The 21,955-nt window shown below is 62.3% G+C and overlaps 1 protein-coding gene across 2 annotated transcripts; it reads left to right on the top strand.

Annotated features, from left to right (window-relative positions):
- Nucleotides 1–78: 78 nt before the first annotated feature.
- Nucleotides 79–21,931, top strand: CYB561D2 (cytochrome b561 family member D2). 2 transcript variants are annotated; one of them, XM_069736119.1, is made up of 4 exons: nucleotides 79–153; nucleotides 15,850–15,981; nucleotides 19,306–19,343; nucleotides 20,932–21,931. In XM_069736119.1, the coding sequence occupies exons 2-4, from the start codon at nucleotides 15,855–15,857 to the stop codon at nucleotides 21,430–21,432; spliced, it is 666 nt and encodes a 221-aa protein (XP_069592220.1). In that variant the 5' UTR covers nucleotides 79–153; nucleotides 15,850–15,854; the 3' UTR covers nucleotides 21,433–21,931. The 2 variants fall into 2 exon arrangements, with proteins under 2 accessions (XP_069592220.1, XP_069592219.1); XM_069736118.1 differs by lacking the exon at nucleotides 79–153 and adding an exon at nucleotides 14,890–15,147.
- The last annotated feature ends 24 nt before the right edge of the window (nucleotides 21,932–21,955 follow it).

Raw genomic sequence — 21,955 nt, 5'->3', positions numbered from 1 at the left:
AGAACACCAAATTGATGGGCGGGGCCTCCTGGTGATTGACAGGAGCTGTACCAAATGAGGCCTGTGGATGGGGGGCAGCAGCAGCCGGGCATTTCCGGAAAGCGGGAGACAGAAGAGACGTCCGGGAGCCCCGCGGGAGGGTTGAGACTGCGGGTAATGGGCGAGGCCGAGCAGGACTACAAGTCCCAGCACGGGAGGAGACCTGCGAGTCAGGAGGAGGCGGCGGGGAGTCTCGGCATCACGGCTCTATATGTTCTGTGCTCAGATCTCTGCTGTCAGTGAACGCGGCCACTGTTGGTTTCCTGCCCTGAGCTGACGCCTCACAGCTGAGGGTGTGTTACAGTGTGTCAGTGTGTGGTCAGGTGGATACAAGTGTAACAAACCCTCAGCTGTGAGACGCATCGCCGGCGGGGCTGCAGCCTGGAGTCGCCATCGCTCTACGCTCCCCATTATGGAGGGTCTTTGCCTCCTCTCCACCCCATTATGGAGGGTCTTTGCCTCCTCTCCTCCCCATTATGGAGGGTCTTTGCCCCCTCTCCTCCCCATTATGGAGGGTCTTTGCCCCCTCTCCACCCCATTATGGAGGGTCTTTGGCCCCCTCTCCACCCCATTATGGAGGGTCTTTGCCTCCTCTCCTCCCCGTTATGGAGGGTCTTTGCCCCCTCTCCTCCCCATTATGGAGGGTCTTTGCCTCCTCTCCACCCCATTATGGAGGGTCTTTGCCTCCTCTCCTCCCCATTATGGAGGGTCTTTGCCCCCTCTCCTCCCCATTATGGAGGGTCTTTGCCCCCTCTCCACCCCATTATGGAGGGTCTTTGGCCCCCCTCTCCTCCCCATTATGGAGGGTCTTTGCCCCCTCTCCACCCCATTATGGAGGGTCTTTGGCCCCCTCTCCACCCCATTATGGAGGGTCTTTGCCCCCTCTCCTCCCCATTATGGAGGGTCTTTGCCCCCTCTCCTCCCCATTATGGAGGGTCTTTGGCCCCTCTCCTCCCCATTATGGAGGGTCTTTGCCCCCTCTCCCCTGTCTGTTGCTCGCCAGCTTCTGAGCCTTGCACCTAAATCAAAGCTCATTTTTCGTTTTTCTTTTGCACCTTTTTGGAGTAAAAATTAAAATCTCGCTCTGTATGTCGCCCCCAGGACGGGCGGTTATGGCGGTGCTCGGGGGCTGATCCCGCTCTATACGTCACCCCCAGGACGGGCGGTTATGGCGGTGCTCGGGGGCTGATCCCGCTCTGTATGTCACCCCCAGGACGGGCGGTTATGGCGGTGCTCGGGGGCTGATCCCGCTCTGTACGTCTCCCCCAGGACGGGCGGTTATGGCGGTGCTCGGGGGCTGATCCCGCTCTGTACGTCTCCCCCAGGACGGGCGGTTATGTCGGTGCTCGGGGGCTGATCCCTCTCTGTACGTCGCCCCCAGGACGGGCGGTTATGGCGGTGCTCGGGGGCTGATCCCTCTCTGTATGTCGCCCCCAGGACGGGCGGTTATGGCGGTGCTCGGGGGCTGATCCCTCTCTGTATGTCTCCCCCAGGACGGGCGGTTATGGCGGTGCTCGGGGGCTGATCCCGCTCTGTACGTCACCCCCAGGACGGGCGGTTATGGCGGTGCTCGGGGGCTGATCCCGCTCTGTATGTCACCCCCCCCCCCAGGACGGGCGGTTATGGCGGTGCTCGGGGGCTGATCCCGCTCTGTATGTCACCCCCAGGACGGGCGGTTATGGCGGTGCTCGGGGGCTGATCCCGCTCTGTACGTCACCCCCAGGACGGGCGGTTATGGCGGTGCTCGGGGGCTGATCCCGCTCTGTACGTCGCCCCCCCCCCCAGGACGGGCGGTTATGGCGGTGCTCGGGGGCTGATCCCGCTCTGTATGTCACCCCCAGGACGGGCGGTTATGGCGGTGCTCGGGGGCTGATCCCGCTCTGTATGTCACCCCCAGGACGGGCGGTTATGGCGGTGCTCGGGGGCTGATCCCTCTCTGTACGTCTCCCCCAGGACGGGCGGTTATGGCGGTGCTCGGGGGCTGATCCCTCTCTGTACGTCACCCCCAGGACGGGCGGTTATGGCGGTGCTCGGGGGCTGATCCCGCTCTGTACGTCACCCCCAGGACGGGCGGTTATGGCGGTGCTCGGGGGCTGATCCCTCTCTGTATGTCGCCCCCAGAACGGGCGGTTATGGCGGTGCTCGGGGGCTGATCCCTCTCTGTATGTCGCCCCCAGGACGGGCGGTTATGGCGGTGCTCGGGGGCTGATCCCGCTCTGTACGTCACCCCCAGGACGGGCGGTTATGGCGGTGCTCGGGGGCTGATCCCGCTCTGTATGTCACCCCCAGGACGGGCGGTTATGGCGGTGCTCGGGGGCTGATCCCGCTCTGTACGTCACCCCCAGGACGGGCGGTTATGGCGGTGCTCGGGGGCTGATCCCGCTCTGTACGTCGCCCCCCAGGACGGGCGGTTATGGCGGTGCTCGGGGGCTGATCCCTCTCTGTATGTCGCCCCCAGGACGGGCGGTTATGGCGGTGCTCGGGGGCTGATCCCGCTCTGTACGTCACCCCCAGGACGGGCGGTTATGGCGGTGCTCGGGGGCTGATCCCTCTCTGTACGTCACCCCCAGGACGGGCGGTTATGGCGGTGCTCGGGGGCAGATCCCGCTCTGTACGTCACCCCCAGGACGGGCGGTTATGGCGGTGCTCGGGGGCTGATCCCGCTCTGTACGTCACCCCCAGGACGGGCGGTTATGGCGGTGCTCGGGGGCAGATCCCTCTCTGTACGTCACCCCCAGGACGGGCGGTTATGGCGGTGCTCGGGGGCTGATCCCGCTCTGTATGTCACCCCCAGGACGGGCGGTTATGGCGGTGCTCGGGGGCTGATCCCGCTCTGTACGTCACCCCCAGGACGGGCGGTTATGGCGGTGCTCGGGGGCTGATCCCGCTCTGTATGTCACCCCCAGGACGGGCGGTTATGGCGGTGCTTGGGGGCTGATCCCGCTCTGTACTTCACCCCCAAGGACGGGTGGTTATGGCGGTGCTTGGGGGCTGATCCCGCTCTGTACGTCACCCCCAGGACGGGTGGTTATGGCGGTGCTCGGGGGCTGATCCCTCTCTGTACGTCACCCCCAGGACGGGCGGTTATGGCGGTGCTCGGGGGCAGATCCCGCTCTGTACGTCACCCCCAGGACGGGCGGTTATGGCGGTGCTCGGGGGCTGATCCCGCTCTGTACGTCGCCCCCCCAGGACGGGCGGTTATGGCGGTGCTCGGGGGCTGATCCTTCTCTGTACGTCGCCCCCCCCCCCCCAGGACGGGCGGTTATGGCGGTGCTCGGGGGCTGATCCCGCTCTGTACGTCTCCCCCAGGACGGGCGGTTATGGCGGTGCTCGGGGGCTTATCCCGCTCTGTACGTCTCCCCCAGGACGGGCGGTTATGGCGGTGCTCGGGGGCTGATCCCGCTCTGTACGTCACCCCCAGGACGGGCGGTTATGGCGGTGCTCGGGGGCTGATCCCGCTCTGTACGTCGCCCCCAGGACGGGCGGTTATGGCGGTGCTCGGGGGCAGATCCCTCTCTGTACGTCTCCCCCAGGACGGGCGGTTATGGCGGTGCTCGGGGGCTGATCCCGCTCTGTACGTCACCCCCAGGACGGGCGGTTATGGCGGTGCTCGGGGGCTGATCCCGCTCTGTACGTCGCCCCCCCAGGACGGGCGGTTATGGCGGTGCTCGGGGGCTGATCCTTCTCTGTACGTCGCCCCCCCCCCCCCCCCCCAGGACGGGCGGTTATGGCGGTGCTCGGGGGCTGATCCCGCTCTGTACGTCTCCCCCAGGACGGGCGGTTATGGCGGTGCTCGGGGGCAGATCCCTCTCTGTAAGTCTCCCCCAGGACGGGCGGTTATGGCGGTGCTTGGGGGCTGATCCCGCTCTGTACTTCACCCCCCAGGACGGGTGGTTATGGCGGTGCTTGGGGGCTGATCCCGCTCTGTACGTCACCCCCAGGACGGGTGGTTATGGCGGTGCTCGGGGGCTGATCCCTCTCTGTACGTCACCCCCAGGACGGGCGGTTATGGCGGTGCTCGGGGGCTGATCCCGCTCTGTACGTTGCCCCTCAGGACGGGCGGTTATGGCGGTGCTCGGGGGCTGATCCCGCTCTGTATGTCACCCCCAGGACGGGCGGTTATGGCGGTGCTCGGGGGCAGATCCCGCTCTGTACGTCACCCCCAGGACGGGCGGTTATGGCGGTGCTCGGGGGCTGATCCCGCTCTGTACGTCGCCCCCAGGACGGGCGGTTATGGCGGTGCTCGGGGGCAGATCCCGCTCTGTACGTCACCCCCAGGACGGGCGGTTATGGCGGTGCTCGGGGGCTGATCCTGCTCTGTACGTCACCCCCAGGACGGGCGGTTATGGCGGTGCTCGGGGGCTGATCCCGCTCTGTACGTCGCCCCCAGGACGGGCGGTTATGGCGGTGCTCGGGGGCAGATCCCTCTCTGTACGTCTCCCCCAGGACGGGCGGTTATGGCGGTGCTCGGGGGCTGATCCCGCTCTGTACGTCACCCCCAGGACGGGCGGTTATGGCGGTGCTCGGGGGCTGATCCCGCTCTTTACGTCGCCCCCAGGATGGGCGGTTATGGCGGTGCTCGGGGGCTGATCCTTCTCTGTACGTCGCCCCCCCCCCCCCCCCAGGACGGGCGGTTATGGCGGTGCTCGGGGGCTGATCCCGCTCTGTACGTCTCCCCCAGGACGGGCGGTTATGGCGGTGCTTGGGGGCTGATCCCGCTCTGTACTTCACCCCCCAGGACGGGTGGTTATGGCGGTGCTTGGGGGCTGATCCCGCTCTGTACGTCACCCCCAGGACGGGTGGTTATGGCGGTGCTCGGGGGCTGATCCCTCTCTGTACGTCACCCCCAGGACGGGCGGTTATGGCGGTGCTCGGGGGCTGATCCCGCTCTGTACTTCACCCCCCAGGACGGGTGGTTATGGCGGTGCTTGGGGGCTGATCCCGCTCTGTACGTCACCCCCAGGACGGGTGGTTATGGCGGTGCTCGGGGGCTGATCCCTCTCTGTACGTCACCCCCAGGACGGGCGGTTATGGCGGTGCTCGGGGGCTGATCCCGCTCTGTACGTTGCCCCTCAGGACGGGCGGTTATGGCGGTGCTCGGGGGCTGATCCCGCTCTGTATGTCACCCCCAGGACGGGCGGTTATGGCGGTGCTCGGGGGCAGATCCCGCTCTGTAGGTCACCCCCAGGACGGGCGGTTATGGCGGTGCTCGGGGGCTGATCCCGCTCTGTACGTCACCCCCAGGACGGGCGGTTATGGCGGTGCTCGGGGGCTGATCCCGCTCTGTATGTCACCCCCAGGACGGGCGGTTATGGCGGTGCTCGGGGGCTGATCCCGCTCTGTACGTCACCCCCAGGACGGGCGGTTATGGCGGTGCTCGGGGGCTTATCCCGCTCTGTACGTCTCCCCCAGGACGGGCGGTTATGGCGGTGCTCGGGGGCTGATCCCGCTCTGTAAGTCTCCCCCAGGACGGGCGGTTATGGCGGTGCTTGGGGGCTGATCCCGCTCTGTACTTCACCCCCCAGGACGGGTGGTTATGGCGGTGCTTGGGGGCTGATCCCGCTCTGTACGTCACCCCCAGGACGGGTGGTTATGGCGGTGCTCGGGGGCTGATCCCTCTCTGTACGTCACCCCCAGGACGGGCGGTTATGGCGGTGCTCGGGGGCTGATCCCGCTCTGTACGTTGCCCCTCAGGACGGGCGGTTATGGCGGTGCTCGGGGGCTGATCCCGCTCTGTACGTCTCCCCCAGGACGGGCGGTTATGGCGGTGCTCGGGGGCTGATCCCGCTCTGTACGTCACCCCCAGGACGGGCGGTTATGGCGGTGCTCGGGGGCTGATCCCGCTCTGTATGTCACCCCCAGGACGGGCGGTTATGGCGGTGCTCGGGGGCTGATCCCGCTCTGTACGTCACCCCCAGGACGGGCGGTTATGGCGGTGCTCGGGGGCTTATCCCGCTCTGTACGTCTCCCCCAGGACGGGTGGTTATGGCGGTGCTCGGGGGCTGATCCCGCTCTGTACGTCTCCCCCAGGACGGGCGGTTATGGCGGTGCTCAGGGGCTTATCCCGCTCTGTACGTCTCCCCCAGGACGAGCGGTTATGGCGGTGCTCGGGGGCTGGTCCCGCTCTGTACGTCTCCCCCAGGACGGGCGGTTATGGCGGTGCTCGGGGGCTGATCCCGCTCTGTATGTCACCCCCAGGACGGGCGGTTATGGCGGTGCTCGGGGGCTGATCCCGCTCTGTACGTCACCCCCAGGACGGGCGGTTATGGCGGTGCTCGGGGGCTTATCCCGCTCTGTACGTCTCCCCCAGGACGGGCGGTTATGGCGGTGCTCGGGGGCTGATCCCGCTCTGTACGTCTCCCCCAGGACGGGCGGTTATGGCGGTGCTCAGGGGCTTATCCCGCTCTGTACGTCTCCCCCAGGACGAGCGGTTATGGCGGTGCTCGGGGGCTGATCCCGCTCTGTACGTCGCCCCCAGGACGGGCGGTTATGGCGGTGCTCGGGGGCAGATCCCTCTCTGTACGTCTCCCCCAGGACGGGCGGTTATGGCGGTGCTCGGGGGCTGATCCCGCTCTGTACGTCACCCCCAGGACGGGCGGTTATGGCGGTGCTCGGGGGCTGATCCCGCTCTTTACGTCGCCCCCAGGATGGGCGGTTATGGCGGTGCTCGGGGGCTGATCCTTCTCTGTACGTCGCCCCCCCCCCCCCCAGGACGGGCGGTTATGGCGGTGCTCGGGGGCTGATCCCGCTCTGTACGTCTCCCCCAGGACGGGCGGTTATGGCGGTGCTTGGGGGCTGATCCCGCTCTGTACTTCACCCCCCAGGACGGGTGGTTATGGCGGTGCTTGGGGGCTGATCCCGCTCTGTACGTCACCCCCAGGACGGGTGGTTATGGCGGTGCTCGGGGGCTGATCCCTCTCTGTACGTCACCCCCAGGACGGGCGGTTATGGCGGTGCTCGGGGGCTGATCCCGCTCTGTACTTCACCCCCCAGGACGGGTGGTTATGGCGGTGCTTGGGGGCTGATCCCGCTCTGTACGTCACCCCCAGGACGGGTGGTTATGGCGGTGCTCGGGGGCTGATCCCTCTCTGTACGTCACCCCCAGGACGGGCGGTTATGGCGGTGCTCGGGGGCTGATCCCGCTCTGTACGTTGCCCCTCAGGACGGGCGGTTATGGCGGTGCTCGGGGGCTGATCCCGCTCTGTACGTCGCCCCCAGGACGGGCGGTTATGGCGGTGCTCGGGGGCAGATCCCTCTCTGTACGTCTCCCCCAGGACGGGCGGTTATGGCGGTGCTCGGGGGCTGATCCCGCTCTGTACGTCACCCCCAGGACGGGCGGTTATGGCGGTGCTCGGGGGCTGATCCCGCTCTTTACGTCGCCCCCAGGATGGGCGGTTATGGCGGTGCTCGGGGGCTGATCCTTCTCTGTACGTCGCCCCCCCCCCCCCCAGGACGGGCGGTTATGGCGGTGCTCGGGGGCTGATCCCGCTCTGTACGTCTCCCCCAGGACGGGCGGTTATGGCGGTGCTTGGGGGCTGATCCCGCTCTGTACTTCACCCCCCAGGACGGGTGGTTATGGCGGTGCTTGGGGGCTGATCCCGCTCTGTACGTCACCCCCAGGACGGGTGGTTATGGCGGTGCTCGGGGGCTGATCCCTCTCTGTACGTCACCCCCAGGACGGGCGGTTATGGCGGTGCTCGGGGGCTGATCCCGCTCTGTACTTCACCCCCCAGGACGGGTGGTTATGGCGGTGCTTGGGGGCTGATCCCGCTCTGTACGTCACCCCCAGGACGGGTGGTTATGGCGGTGCTCGGGGGCTGATCCCTCTCTGTACGTCACCCCCAGGACGGGCGGTTATGGCGGTGCTCGGGGGCTGATCCCGCTCTGTACGTTGCCCCTCAGGACGGGCGGTTATGGCGGTGCTCGGGGGCTGATCCCGCTCTGTATGTCACCCCCAGGACGGGCGGTTATGGCGGTGCTCGGGGGCAGATCCCGCTCTGTACGTCACCCCCAGGACGGGCGGTTATGGCGGTGCTCGGGGGCTGATCCCGCTCTGTACGTCACCCCCAGGACGGGCGGTTATGGCGGTGCTCGGGGGCTGATCCCGCTCTGTATGTCACCCCCAGGACGGGCGGTTATGGCGGTGCTCGGGGGCTGATCCCGCTCTGTACGTCACCCCCAGGACGGGCGGTTATGGCGGTGCTCGGGGGCAGATCCCGCTCTGTATGTCACCCCCAGGACGGGCGGTTATGGCGGTGCTCGGGGGCAGATCCCGCTCTGTACGTCGCCCCCCCCAGGACGGGCAGTTATGGCGGTGCTCGGGGGCTGATCCTTCTCTGTACGTCGCCCCCCCCCCCCAGGACGGGCGGTTATGGCGGTGCTCGGGGGCTGATCCCGCTCTGTACGTCACCCCCAGGACGGGTGGTTATGGCGGTGCTCGGGGGCTGATCCCTCTCTGTACGTCACCCCCAGGACGGGCGGTTATGTCGGTGCTCGGGGGCTGATCCCGCTCTGTACGTCACCCCCAGGATGGGCGGTTATGGCGGTGCTCGGGGGCTGATCCCGCTCTGTACGTCGCCCCCCAGGACGGGCGGTTATGGCGGTGCTCGGGGGCAGATCCCGCTCTGTACGTCGCCCCCCAGGACGGGCGGTTATGGCGGTGCTCGGGGGTTGATCCCGCTCTGTACGTCACCCCCAGGACGGGCGGTTATGGCGGTGCTCGGGGGCTGATCCCGCTCTGTACGTCGCCCCCCAGGACGGGCGGTTATGGCGGTGCTCGGGGGCTGATCCCGCTCTGTACGTTGCCCCCCAGGACGGGCGGTTATGGCGGTGCTCGGGGCCAGATCCCGCTCTGTACGTCGCCCCCCCCAGGACGGGCGGTTATGGCGGTGCTCGGGGGCTGATCCCGCTCTGTACGTCACCCCCAGGACGGGCGGTTATGGCGGTGCTCGGGGGCTGATCCCGCTCTGTACGTCGCCCCCAGGACGGGCGGTCATGGCGGTGCTCGGGGGCTGATCCTTCTCTGTACGTCTCCCCCAGGACGGGCGGTTATGGCGGTGCTCGGGGGCAGATCCCGCTCTGTACGTCGCGCCCAGGACGGGCGGTTATGGCGGTGCTCGGGGGCTGATCCTGCTCTGTACTTCACCCCCCAGGACGGGTGGTTATGGCGGTGCTTGGGGGCTGATCCCGCTCTGTACGTCACCCCCAGGACGGGTGGTTATGGCGGTGCTCGGGGGCTGATCCCTCTCTGTACGTCACCCCCCAGGACGGGCGGTTATGGCGGTGCTCGGGGGCTGATCCCGCTCTGTACGTCGCCCCCAGGACGGGCGGTTATGGCGGTGCTCGGGGGCAGATCCCTCTCTGTACGTCTCCCCCAGGACGGGCGGTTATGGCGGTGCTCGGGGGCTGATCCCGCTCTGTACGTCACCCCCAGGACGGGCGGTTATGGCGGTGCTCGGGGGCTGATCCCGCTCTGTACGTCGCCCCCAGGACGGGCGGTTATGGCGGTGCTCGGGGGCTGATCCTTCTCTGTACGTCGCCCCCCCAGGCCGGGCGGTTATGGCGGTGCTCGGGGGCTGATCCCGCTCTGTATGTCACCCCCAGGACGGGCGGTTATGGCGGTGCTCGGGGGCTGATCCCGCTCTGTACGTCACCCCCAGGACGGGCGGTTATGGCGGTGCTCGGGGGCTTATCCCGCTCTGTACGTCACCCCCAGAACGGGCGGTTATGGCGGTGCTCGGGGGCTGATCCCGCTCTGTAAGTCTCCCCCAGGACGGGCGGTTATGGCGGTGCTTGGGGGCTGATCCCGCTCTGTACTTCACCCCCCAGGACGGGTGGTTATGGCGGTGCTTGGGGGCTGATCCCGCTCTGTACGTCACCCCCAGGACGGGTGGTTATGGCGGTGCTCGGGGGCTGATCCCTCTCTGTACGTCACCCCCAGTACGGGCGGTTATGGCGGTGCTCGGGGGCTGATCCCGCTCGGTACGTTGCCCCTCAGGACGGGCGGTTATGGCGGTGCTCGGGGGCTGATCCCGCTCTGTACGTCGCCCCCCCCCCCAGGACGGGCGGTTATGGCGGTGCTCTGGGGCTGATCCCGCTCTGTACGTCTCCCCCAGGACGGGCGGTTATGTCGGTGCTCGGGGGCTGATCCCGCTCTGTACGTCTCCCCCAGGACGGGCGGTTATGTCGGTGCTCGGGGGCTGATCCCGCTCTGTACGTCTCCCCCAGGACGGGCGGTTATGTCGGTGCTCGGGGGCTGATCCCGCTCTGTACGTCTCCCCCAGGACGGGCGGTTATGGCGGTGCTCGGGGGCTGATCCCGCTCTGTACGTCACCCCCAGGACGGGCGGTTATGGCGGTGCTCGGGGGCTGATCCCGCTCTGTACGTCGCCCCCCAGGACGGGCGGTTATGGCGGTGCTCGGGGGCAGATCCCGCTCTGTACGTCGCCCCCCCCAGGACGGGCGGTTATGGCGGTGATCGGGGGCTGATCCCGCTCTGTACGTCACCCCCAGGACGGGCGGTTATGGCGGTGCTCGGGGGCTGATCCCGCTCTGTACGTCGCCCCCAGGACGGGCGGTTATGGCGGTGCTCGGGGGCTGATCCTTCTCTGTACGTCTCCCCCAGGACGGGCGGTTATGGCGGTGCTCGGGGGCAGATCCCGCTCTGTACGTCACCCCCAGGACGGGCGGTTATGGCGGTGCTCGGGGGCAGATCCCGCTCTGTACGTCGCCCCCCCCCAGGACGGGCGGTTATGGCGGTGCTCGGGGGCTGATCCTTCTCTGTACGTCGCCCCACCCCCCCCAGGACGGGCGGTTATGGCGGTGCTCGGGGGCTGATCCCGCTCTGTACGTCACCCTCAGGACGGGCGGTTATGGCGGTGCTCGGGGGCTGATCCCGCTCTGTACGTCGCCCCCAGGACGGGCGGTTATGGCGGTGCTCGGGGGCTGATCCTTCTCTGTACGTCTCCCCCAGGACGGGCGGTTATGGCGGTGCTCGGGGGCTGATCCTTCTCTGTACGTCTCCCCCAGGACGGGCGGTTATGGCGGTGCTCGGGGGCAGATCCCGCTCTGTACGTCACCCCCAGGACGGGCGGTTATGGCGGTGCTCGGGGGCTGATCCCGCTCTGTATGTCACCCCCAGGACGGGCGGTTATGGCGGTGCTCGGGGGCAGATCCCGCTCTGTATGTCGCCCCCCCCAGGACGGGCGGTTATGGCGGTGCTCGGGGGCTGATCCTTCTCTGTACGTCGCCCCCCCCCCCCCCCAGGACGGGCGGTTATGGCGGTGCTCGGGGGCTGATCCCGCTCTGTACGTCTCCCCCAGGACGGGCGATTATGGCGGTGCTCGGGGGCAGATCCCTCTCTGTAAGTCTCCCCCAGGACGGGCGGTTATGGCGGTGCTTGGGGGCTGATCCCGCTCTGTACGTCACCCCCAGGACGGGTGGTTATGGCGGTGCTCGGGGGCTGATCCCTCTCTGTACGTCACCCCCAGGACGGGCGGTTATGGCGGTGCTCGGGGGCTTATCCCGCTCTGTACGTCTCCCCCAGGACGGGCGGTTATGGCGGTGCTCGGGGGCTGATCCCGCTCTGTAAGTCTCCCCCAGGACGGGCGGTTATGGCGGTGCTTGGGGGCTGATCCCGCTCTGTACTTCACCCCCCAGGACGGGCGGTTATGGCGGTGCTCGGGGGCTGATCCCGCTCTGTACGTCACCCCCAGGACGGGCGGTTATGGCGGTGCTCGGGGGCTTATCCCGCTCTGTACGTCTCCCCCAGGACGGGCGGTTATGGCGGTGCTCGGGGGCTGATCCCGCTCTGTAAGTCTCCCCCAGGACGGGCGGTTATGGCGGTGCTTGGGGGCTGATCCCGCTCTGTACTTCACCCCCCAGGACGGGTGGTTAATGCGGTGCTTGGGGGCTGATCCCACTCTGTACGTCTCCCCCAGGACGGGCGGTTATGGCGGTGCTCGGGGGCTGATCCCGCTCTGTACGTCGCCCCCCAGGACGGGCGGTTATGGCGGTGCTCGGGGGCAGATCCCGCTCTGTACGTCGCCCCCAGGACGGGCGGTTATGGCGGTGCTCGGGGGTTGATCCCGCTCTGTACGTCACCCCCAGGACGGGCGGTTATGGCGGTGCTCGGGGGCTGATCCCACTCTGTACGTCGCCCCCCAGGACGGGCGGTTATGGCGGTGCTCGGGGGCTGATCCCGCTCTGTACGTCGCCCCCCAGGACGGGCGGTTATGGCGGTGCTCGGGGGCAGATCCCGCTCTGTACGTCGCCCCCCCCCCAGGACGGGCGGTTATGGCGGTGCTCGGGGGCTGATCCCGCTCTGTACGTCACCCCCAGGACGGGCGGTTATGGCGGTGCTCGGGGGCTGATCCCGCTCTGTACGTCGCCCCCAGGACGGGCGGTTATGGCGGTGCTCGGGGGCTGATCCTTCTCTGTACGTCTCCCCCAGGACGGGCGGTTATGGCGGTGCTCAGGGGCAGATCCCGCTCTGTACGTCGCCCCCAGGACGGGCGGTTATGGTGGTGCTCGGGGGCTGATCCCGCTCTGTACTTCACCCCCCAGGACGGGTGGTTATGGCGGTGCTTGGGGGCTGATCCCGCTCTGTACGTCACCCCCAGGACGGGTGGTTATGGCGGTGCTCGGGGGCTGATCCCTCTCTGTACGTCACCCCCAGGACGGGCGGTTATGGCGGTGCTCGGGGGCTGATCCCGCTCTGTACGTCGCCCCTCAGGACGGGCGGTTATGGCGGTGCTCGGGGGCTGATCCCGCTCTGTATGTCACCCCCAGGACGGGCGGTTATGGCGGGGCAGGTCCCGCTCTGTACGTCACCCCCAGGACGGGCGGTTATGGCGGTGCTCGGGGGCTGATCCCGCTCTGTACGTCACCCCCAGGACGGGCGGTTATGGCGGTGCTCGGGGGCTTATCCCGCTCTGTACGTCTCCCCCAGGACGGGCGGTTATGGCGGTGCTCGGGGGCTGATCCCGCTCTGTAAGTCTCCCCCAGGACGGGCGGTTATGGCGGTGCTTGGGGGCTGATCCTTCTCTGTACGTCTCCCCCAGGACGGGCGGTTATGGCGGTGCTCAGGGGCAGATCCCGCTCTGTACGTCGCCCCCAGGACGGGCGGTTATGGCGGTGCTCGGGGGCTGATCCCGCTCTGTACGTCACCCCCAGGACGGGCGGTTATGGCGGTGCTCGGGGGCTTATCCCGCTCTGTACGTCTCCCCCAGGACGGGCGGTTATGGCGGTGCTCGGGGGCTGATCCCGCTCTGTAAGTCTCCCCCAGGACGGGCGGTTATGGCGGTGCTTGGGGGCTGATCCCGCTCTGTACTTCACCCCCCAGGACGAGCGGTTATGGCGGTGCTCGGGGGCTGATCCCGCTCTGTACGTCACCCCCAGGACGGGCGGTTATGGCGGTGCTCGGGGGCTTATCCCGCTCTGTACGTCTCCCCCAGGACGGGCGGTTATGGCGGTGCTCGGGGGCTGATCCCGCTCTGTAAGTCTCCCCCAGGACGGGTGGTTATGGCGGTGCTTGGGGGCTGATCCCGCTCTGTACTTCACCCCCCAGGACGGGTGGTTATGGCGGTGCTTGGGGGCTGATCCCACTCTGTACGTCTCCCCCAGGACGGGCGGTTATGGCGGTGCTCGGGGGCTGATCCCGCTCTGTAAGTCTCCCCCAGGACGGGCGGTTATGGCGGTGCTCGGGGGCTGATCCTTCTCTGTACGTCTCCCCCAGGACGGGCGGTTATGGCGGTGCTCAGGGGCAGATCCCGCTCTGTACGTCGCCCCCAGGACGGGCGGTTATGGTGGTGCTCGGGGGCTGATCCCGCTCTGTACTTCACCCCCCAGGACGGGTGGTTATGGCGGTGCTTGGGGGCTGATCCCGCTCTGTACGTCACCCCCAGGACGGGTGGTTATGGCGGTGCTCGGGGGCTGATCCCTCTCTGTACGTCACCCCCAGGACGGGCGGTTATGGCGGTGCTCGGGGGCTGATCCCGCTCTGTACGTCGCCCCTCAGGACGGGCGGTTATGGCGGTGCTCGGGGGCTGATCCCGCTCTGTATGTCACCCCCAGGACGGGCGGTTATGGCGGTGCTCGGGGGCAGGTCCCGCTCTGTACGTCACCCCCAGGACGGGCGGTTATGGCCGTGCTCGGGGGCTGATCCCGCTCTGTACGTCACCCCCAGGACGGGCGGTTATGGCGGTGCTCGCGGGCTGATCCCGCTCTGTACGTCACCCCCAGGACGGGCGGTTATGGCGGTGCTCGGGGGCTGATCCCGCTCTGTACGTCGCCCCCAGGACAGGCGGTTATGGCGGTGCTCGGGGGCTGATCCCGCTCTGTACGTCGCCCCCAGGACGGGCGGTTATGGCGGTGCTCGGGGGCAGATCCCGCTCTGTACGTCACCCCCAGGACGGGCGGTTATGGCGGTGCTCGGGGGCTGATCCCGCTCTGTACGTCACCCCCAGGACGGGCGGTTATGGCGGTGCTCGGGGGCTGATCCCTCTCTGTACGTCACCCCCAGGACGGGCGGTTATGGCGGTGCTCGGGGGCTGATCCCGCTCTGTACGTCACCCCCAGGACGGGCGGTTATGGCGGTGCTCGGGGGCTGATCCCGCTCTGTACGTCACTCCCAGGACGGGCGGTTATGCTTGGGGGCTGATCCGATCTGTATGTCACCCCCAGGACGGGCGGTTATGGCGGTGCTCGGGGGCTGATCCCGCTCTGTACGTCACCCCCAGAACGGGCGGTTATGGCGGTGCTCGGGGGCAGGTCAGGGTTCAGAGGAGACGGTAATCTGTGCTGCAGTGTAAAGTACAAGGGATCACTTTGTTAAAGGTTCAAATCCCCAGGAGAAACAGCGAGCGGGAGAGAAAATAAGTTTTATATAAATAAAACACAAAAGTCAGAAATTACTGTAAACTAAATTTTCTGACACTTTACATTATACGTCAGTGGGAAGGATGAGAAGGAAATGAGCAAAAAAACTGAGGAGAAATAAGAAAAAGCGCTGCAGCCGGCGCAGGAACCGACCGGACGAACCCAAACCGCCGACTGCTCCTGAAAGTCTCCTCCAGACATTGTGTGAACGCGACCGTAGTGCAAATGAATGGCAAGTGGCATTTTGTTTTTAACACTTTGCACCTTCCCCTAAGTCTGAACTGCTCCCAAACTGAGAAATCCTGCATCACAGCACCGCACGTCAGAGCGCGCATGCAGAGCCGCACACAGCGCATCAGCCTGCGCACACAGTACCGCACGTCAGAGCCGCACACAGCGCATCAGCCTGCGCACACAGCACCGCACGTCAGAGGCGCACGCAGAGCCGCACACAGCGCATCAGCCTGCGCACACAGCACCGCATGTCAGAGGCGCATGCAGAGCCGCACACAGCGCATCAGCCTGCGCACACAGTACCGCACGTCAGAGCCGCACACAGCACGTCAGCCGCACACAGCTGCACACAGCGCGTCAGCCTGTGCACAAAGCACCGCACATCAGCCGCACACAGCACTTCAGCCGCACACAGCCACACACAGCACATCAGCCTGCGCACACAGCACCGCATGTCAGAGCCGCACACAGAGCGCGTCAGAGCCGCACACAGAGCACGTCAGAAAATAGAAGCGCTAGAAGTGGAAAGTGTCCTGCAGGGGTTAAGTGTGTGGCCGGTGCTGCGGCCGGTTACCATCTGTCCGCACAGAGGACCACGGTCACCGGTGTCTCCACCCTGGTATCGGTCCCTGTAGTCCCAGTCTCCCTGCAGGGGGCGCCGCACAGTCCTGTAGTTTATAATGTCTCCTCTGTTCTGCAGGATCAATGGCGCAGAGCTCGGACCCCGACCCCCGGCTGCACCGCACCCTGCGCCTGATATCTGGGGCCGCCGCTCATCTCACCGCATTCACCTTCACCATCTACATCGCATGCGTGTCCCAGCTGGGAGCATGTGAGTATCAGACGGGGGACGGAGCGTAATAACGCCACAGCTTGTATCAGTACTGGAGCGTTATAAGAGGGGCTGATATCAGTCACATATGGTGTAATATCTGGAGGTTATATCAGTACTGGAGCGTTATAAGAGGGGCTGATATCAGTCACATATGGTGTAATACAATATAAAGTGACTAGCACACTCCAGGGTGTTGTGATGCAAAAAAGTGGGGATTTATTACATACAGTAAATCACAAACGTTTCGGTCGATACTGGACCTTCATCAGTGTGCTAGGTATAATTGTATACTTGTATGGCCCCAAGTATACAATTATACCTAGCACACTGATGAAGGTCCAGTATCGACCGAAACGTTTGTGATTTACTGTATGTAATAAATCCCCACTTTTTTGCATCACAACACCCTGGAGTGTGCTAGTCACTTTATATTGTATACGTTCAGGTTTGGGCACCTATGACTGTGCACCTCCCCTATTTAGGCTGTGCTTAGCATCTTCTATATCACATATGGTGTAATGTCTGGAGGTTATATCAGTACTGGAGCATTATAAGAGGGGCTGATATCAGTCACATATGGTGTAATGTCTGGGGTTATATCAGTACTGGAGCATTATAAGAGGGGCTGATATCAGTCACATATGGTGTAATGTCTGGGGGTTATATCAGTACTGGAGCATTATAAGAGGGGCTGATATCAGTCACATATGGTGTAATGTCTGGGGGTTATATCAGTACTGGAGCGTTATAAGAGGGGCTGATATCAGTCACATATGATGTAATGTCTGGAGGTTATATCAGTACTGGAGCGTTATAAGAGGCTGATATCAGTCACATATGGTATAATGTCTGGTGGTTATATCAGTACTGGAGCGTTATAAGAGGGGCTGATATCAGTCACATATGATGTAATGTCTGGAGGTTATATCAGTACTGGAGCGTTATAAGAGGGGCTGATATCAGTCACATATGGTGTAATGTCTGGAGGTTATATCAGTACTGGAGCATTATAAGAGGGGCTGATATCAGTCACATATGGTGTAATGTCTGGGGTTATATCAGTACTGGAGCATTATAAGAGGGGCTGATATCAGTCACATATGGTGTAATGTCTGGGGTTATATCCGTACTGGAGCGTTATAAGAGGGGCTGATATCAGTCACATATGGTGTAATGTCTGGGGGTTATATCAGTACTGGAGCGTTATAAGGGGCTGATATCAGTCACATATGGTGTAATGTCTGGGGGTTATATCAGTACTGGAGCATTATAAGAGGGGCTGATATCAGTCACATATGGTGTAATGTCTGGGGGTTATATCAGTACCGGAGCGTTATAAGAGGGGCTGATATCAGTCACATATGGTGTAATGTCTGGAGGTTATATCAGTACTGGAGCATTATAAGAGGGGCTGATATCAGTCACATATGGTGTAATGTCTGGGGGTTATATCAGTACTGGAGCGTTATAAGAGGCTGATATCAGTCACATATGGTGTAATGTCTGGGGTTATATCAGTACTGGAGCGTTATAAGAGGCTGATATCAGTCACATATGGTGTAATGTCTGGAGGTTATATCAGTACTGGAGCGTTATAAGAGGGGCTGATATCAGTCACATATGGTGTAATGTCTGGGGGTTATATCAGTACTGGAGCGTTATAAGAGGGGCTGATATCAGTCACATATGGTGTAATGTCTGGAGGTTATATCAGTACTGGAGCGTTATAAGAGGCTGATATCAGTCACATATGGTGTAATGTCTGGGGGTTATATCAGTACTGGAGCGTTATAAGAGGGGCTGATATCAGTCACATATGGTGCAATGTCTGGAGGTTATATCAGTACTGGAGCATTATAAGAGGGGCTGATATCAGTCACATATGGTGTAATGTCTGGGGGTTATATCAGTACTGGAACGTTAAGGTACCGTCACTCTAAGCGACGCTGCAGCGTCGCTGTTTGGTCGCTGGAGAGCTGTCACACAGACCGCTCTCCAGCGACCAACGATCCCGAAGTCCCCGGTAACCAGGGTAAACATCGGGTTACTAAGTGCAGGGCCGCGCTTAGTAACCCGATGTTTACCTTGGTTACCAGCGTAAACGTAAAAAAAACCAAACACTACATACTTTCCTTCCGTGTCTGTCTTCCGGCGCTGTGCTTTCCTCTGCACTGTCAGCGCCGGCCAGCCGGAAAGCACAGCGGTGACGTCACCATACGGCTGGCCGGCGTTCAGTCAGTGCAGGGAAGCACAGCGCCGGGGACAGACACGGAAGGTAAGTATGTAGTGTTTGTTTTTTTTACGTTTACGCTGGTAACCAGGGTAAACATCGGGTTACTAAGCGCGGCCCTGCGCTTAGTAACCCGATGTTTACCCTGGTTACCAGTGAAGACATCGCTGGATCGGTGTCACACACGCCGATCCAGCGATGTCAGCAGGAGTCCAGAGACAAAATAAAGTTCTGGACTTTCCCCAGCGACCAACGATCTCCCAGCAGGGGCCTGATCGTTGGTCGCTGTCACACAGAACGATTTCCTTAACGATATCGTTGCTACGTCACAAAAAGCAACAATATCGTTAACAATATCGTTATCAGCCCCTCTTATAAAGGTACACATATCAGTCACATATGGTGTAATGTCTGGGGGTTATATCAGTACTGGAGCGTTATAAGAGGCTGATATCAGTCACATATGGTGTAATGTCTGGAGGTTATATCAGTACTGGAGCATTATAAGAGGGGCTGATATCAGTCACATATGGTGTAATGTCTGGAGGTTATATCAGTACTGGAGCGTTATAAGAGGCTGATATCAGTCACATATGGTGTAATGTCTGGAGGTTATATCAGTACTGGAGCGTTATAAGAGGGGCTGATATCAGTCACATACGGTGTAATGTCTGGAGGTTATATCAGTACTGGAGCATTATAAGAGGGGCTGATATCAGTCACATATGGTGTAATGTCTGGGGGTTATATCAGTACTGGAGCGTTATAAGAGGCTGATATCAGTCACATATGGTGTAATGTCTGGGGGTTATATCAGTATTGGAGCGTTATAAGAGGGGCTGATATAAGTCACATATGGTGTAATGTCTGGGGGTTATATCAGTACTGGAGCGTTATAAGAGGCTGATATCAGTCACATATAGGAGGGTCTCAGCAATGGACATATGCAGTTATAGGGGGTTTCTATACTTTGATTGGATGGCTGATACCAGGGACAATAGCCCGCCGCTCCCTTGTGGTGATGTCTGATTGGCCGGTACTTGCTCGTCTGCTGTTTTTAGCTGCTGTTAACCCTTTGTCTTCTGTTGCAGCGCTCTTCTCCTGGCACCCGGTCCTCATGAGTCTGGCGGTGAGTCCTCCCTGCGCAGATTAGTCCTAATGTGACCATGTAGTGATGTGAGAGCAGTGCAGGCACCGAGGTAGAGAACATGGCAGGTAACAGCGGTGGGAGCCGTGTCTGCAGCAATGGATGGAAAACAGAGGAGAGCGGCGCAATAAATCCAGGATGTTAGTTGCGAGCCATAAAAAGACAGAAAAACTGACGCATTTTTGACGTCCTTAATGGTATTAGACTTTATTTCTTTTGCTGTCACCGAGCACCAAGAAGAAGTGGTGGAAAGATGGAGATCTCTGGACAGAGACCGCGCGGACCTGCACATGATGGAAAGATGGACACAGAATTTACAACGTCCGGAGTCTGAGCCTCGCGCAGAATTAATGGTCGTCTGAGGAAGGTTCTGCTGCTGAATGTACAAATCAGGAGGAGTCGTTCTTCAGCAGAGCACTCCTAGGCTACGTTACCCACACCACCGTGATCCGTCTGTGTAGCTTAAACCTGCTCCATGGCTGCAGCGTCTCCGGGCTTGTCTCCCGCGGCTGCAGCCTCTCCGGGCTTGTCTCCCGCGGCTGCAGCCTCTCCGGGCTTGTCTCCCGCGGCTGCAGCCTCTCCGGACTTGTCTCCCGCGGCTGCAGCCTCTCCGGACTTGTCTCCCGCGGCTGCAGCCTCTCCGGACTTGTCTCCCGCGGCTGCAGCCTCTCCGGACTTGTCTCCCGCGGCTGCAGCCTCTCCGGACTTGTCTCCCGCGGCTGCAGCCTCTCCGGACTTGTCTCCCGCGGCTGCAGCCTCTCCGGACTTGTCTCCGGCGGCTGCCGCGTCTCCGGACTTGTCTCCCGCGGCTGCAGCCTCTCCGGACTTGTCTCCGGCGGCTGCCGCGTCTCCGGGCTTGTCTCCCGCGGCTGCAGCCTCTCCGGACTTGTCTCCCGCGGCTGCAGCCTCTCCGGACTTGTCTCCCGCGGCTGCAGCCTCTCCGGACTTGTCTCCTGCGGCTGCAGCCTCTCCGGACTTGTCTCCATAGAGCACATCAAGGATGTCATTGGTCACTGATCAAACAGGAGCTGCCAGCAGCGGATCTTAATGATTTGTACAATCAGCGGCAGAACCTTCCTCAGACGACCATTAATGACCTCAGTGACTGCAGCCGAGGCCGGAGGTGCCGGGATTTCTGAATGAGGCTCAGATTCTGGCCTGGACAATACAGAGGTTGTAAATTCTGCGTCCATATTTCCATCAAGGGCAGATCAATGACGTCTCCACCCAGTGATTTCCTGATTTTTTTTTTTATGTTGTAACTTCAGTGTATTTACACCAGAGCTGCGCTCACTATTCTGCTGGTTATTAGAAACAGTCAGTAAGCTTGTGGACATTTCCTGCTTAGCTCACCTCCTGTAATATATGGAGGCAGATCACATTATTCTAGCAGAAACTGAACAAATAGGGCACACTAGATTTCAGCTCTGAAGGTACAGAACTGTTCAACTATGATTACAATGGAAACGGCAGGAGGAAATGTAATCCGCATATTTGGGGTGTGGGATCAGCGGCGCCCGACGGGATGATCAGCGGTGATTGATGCCGATTGTCTGTTTTCTCTTTGCAGTTCTTCTTCATGACAGAAGCCATCTTGGTTTTGTCTCCTGACTCCTCCCTGCTGCGCTCCTTCTCCCGTAAGGCGCGGGTGCGGGCACACTGGGCGCTGCAGCTCCTCTCCACCCTCTGCGCCATCCTGGGCCTGAGCATCATCTACTATAACAAGGTTGTACACGAGAAGCCTCACTTCTCCACGTGGCACGGTCTGCTGGGATTACTCACCGTGCTGTGGGCGCTGGTGCAGAACGCCAGCGGGGTAACACTGCTGTACCCCAAACTGGTGCAGCGCTGGACCCTGTCTACCCGCAAGCTGTACCATGCCACCTCCGGCCTGCTGGGCTACCTGCTGGCATGCACTAGCCTGTTCCTCGGCATGTGTTCCCTGTGGTTCAGCGCCCATGTCACTGGCGCCTCGTGGTACATATGCGCCCTCTGCCCGCTGCTCACTGGCCTGGTGGTGATGAATCAAGTCAGTAACGCTTATCTGTACCGGAAGAGGAGTCAGTCCTGAAAGGTCGGACCCCCACGTGACCGCCATTGAGGTGCAGGACCCCCGCGTGCCTGTCATTGAGGCACAGGACCCCCGCGTGCACGCCATTGAGGCACAGGACCTCCACGTGCCCGCCATTGAGGCACACAACCCCTGCGTGCCCGCCATTCAGACATATTACCCTCCCCACCCCAAGTGCCAGGCATTCACACGCAAGTCCCCGAGTGCCCGCCATTCAGATGCAGGACCCCCGAGTGCCCGCCATTCAGATGCAGGCCCCCCGAGTGCCCGCCATTCAGATGCAGGACCCCCGAGTGCCCGCCATTCAGATGCGAGTGCCCGCCCTTCAGGCTCCTACGGAGCAGGAGACGCCACGTTACTTTTTTACTTTAAAATTTCAATGACCAAAATAAAATGGGTGAAAATCCATGACAGCCGCCCCCAATCACTGAGCAGCGGCCCCCGGGGGTCTCCATTCATACACGCTACGTGAAGATGTAAAATAAAAGGATTTCTGCTTTTTGTTTTTTTTTTTTATAACTTT

This window comes from Ranitomeya imitator, chromosome 8 (genome assembly GCF_032444005.1).
Source record: "Ranitomeya imitator isolate aRanImi1 chromosome 8, aRanImi1.pri, whole genome shotgun sequence".
In the NCBI taxonomy this organism is placed as follows: Eukaryota; Metazoa; Chordata; class Amphibia; order Anura; family Dendrobatidae; genus Ranitomeya; species Ranitomeya imitator.
The sequence above is the reverse complement of the archived record's forward strand: the minus strand, read 5'-3'. Positions and strand labels throughout refer to the sequence as shown.

What these genes read in the sequence shown, in the direction of transcription:
- CYB561D2 (XM_069736118.1), top strand. An exon ending in CGTGTCCCAGCTGGGAGCAT is followed by an intron (nt 15,982 to 19,305) that starts GTGAGTATCAGA and finishes CTTCTGTTGCAG; the next exon opens with CGCTCTTCTCCTGGCACCCG. An exon ending in CGGTCCTCATGAGTCTGGCG is followed by an intron (nt 19,344 to 20,931) that starts GTGAGTCCTCCC and finishes TTCTCTTTGCAG; the next exon opens with TTCTTCTTCATGACAGAAGC.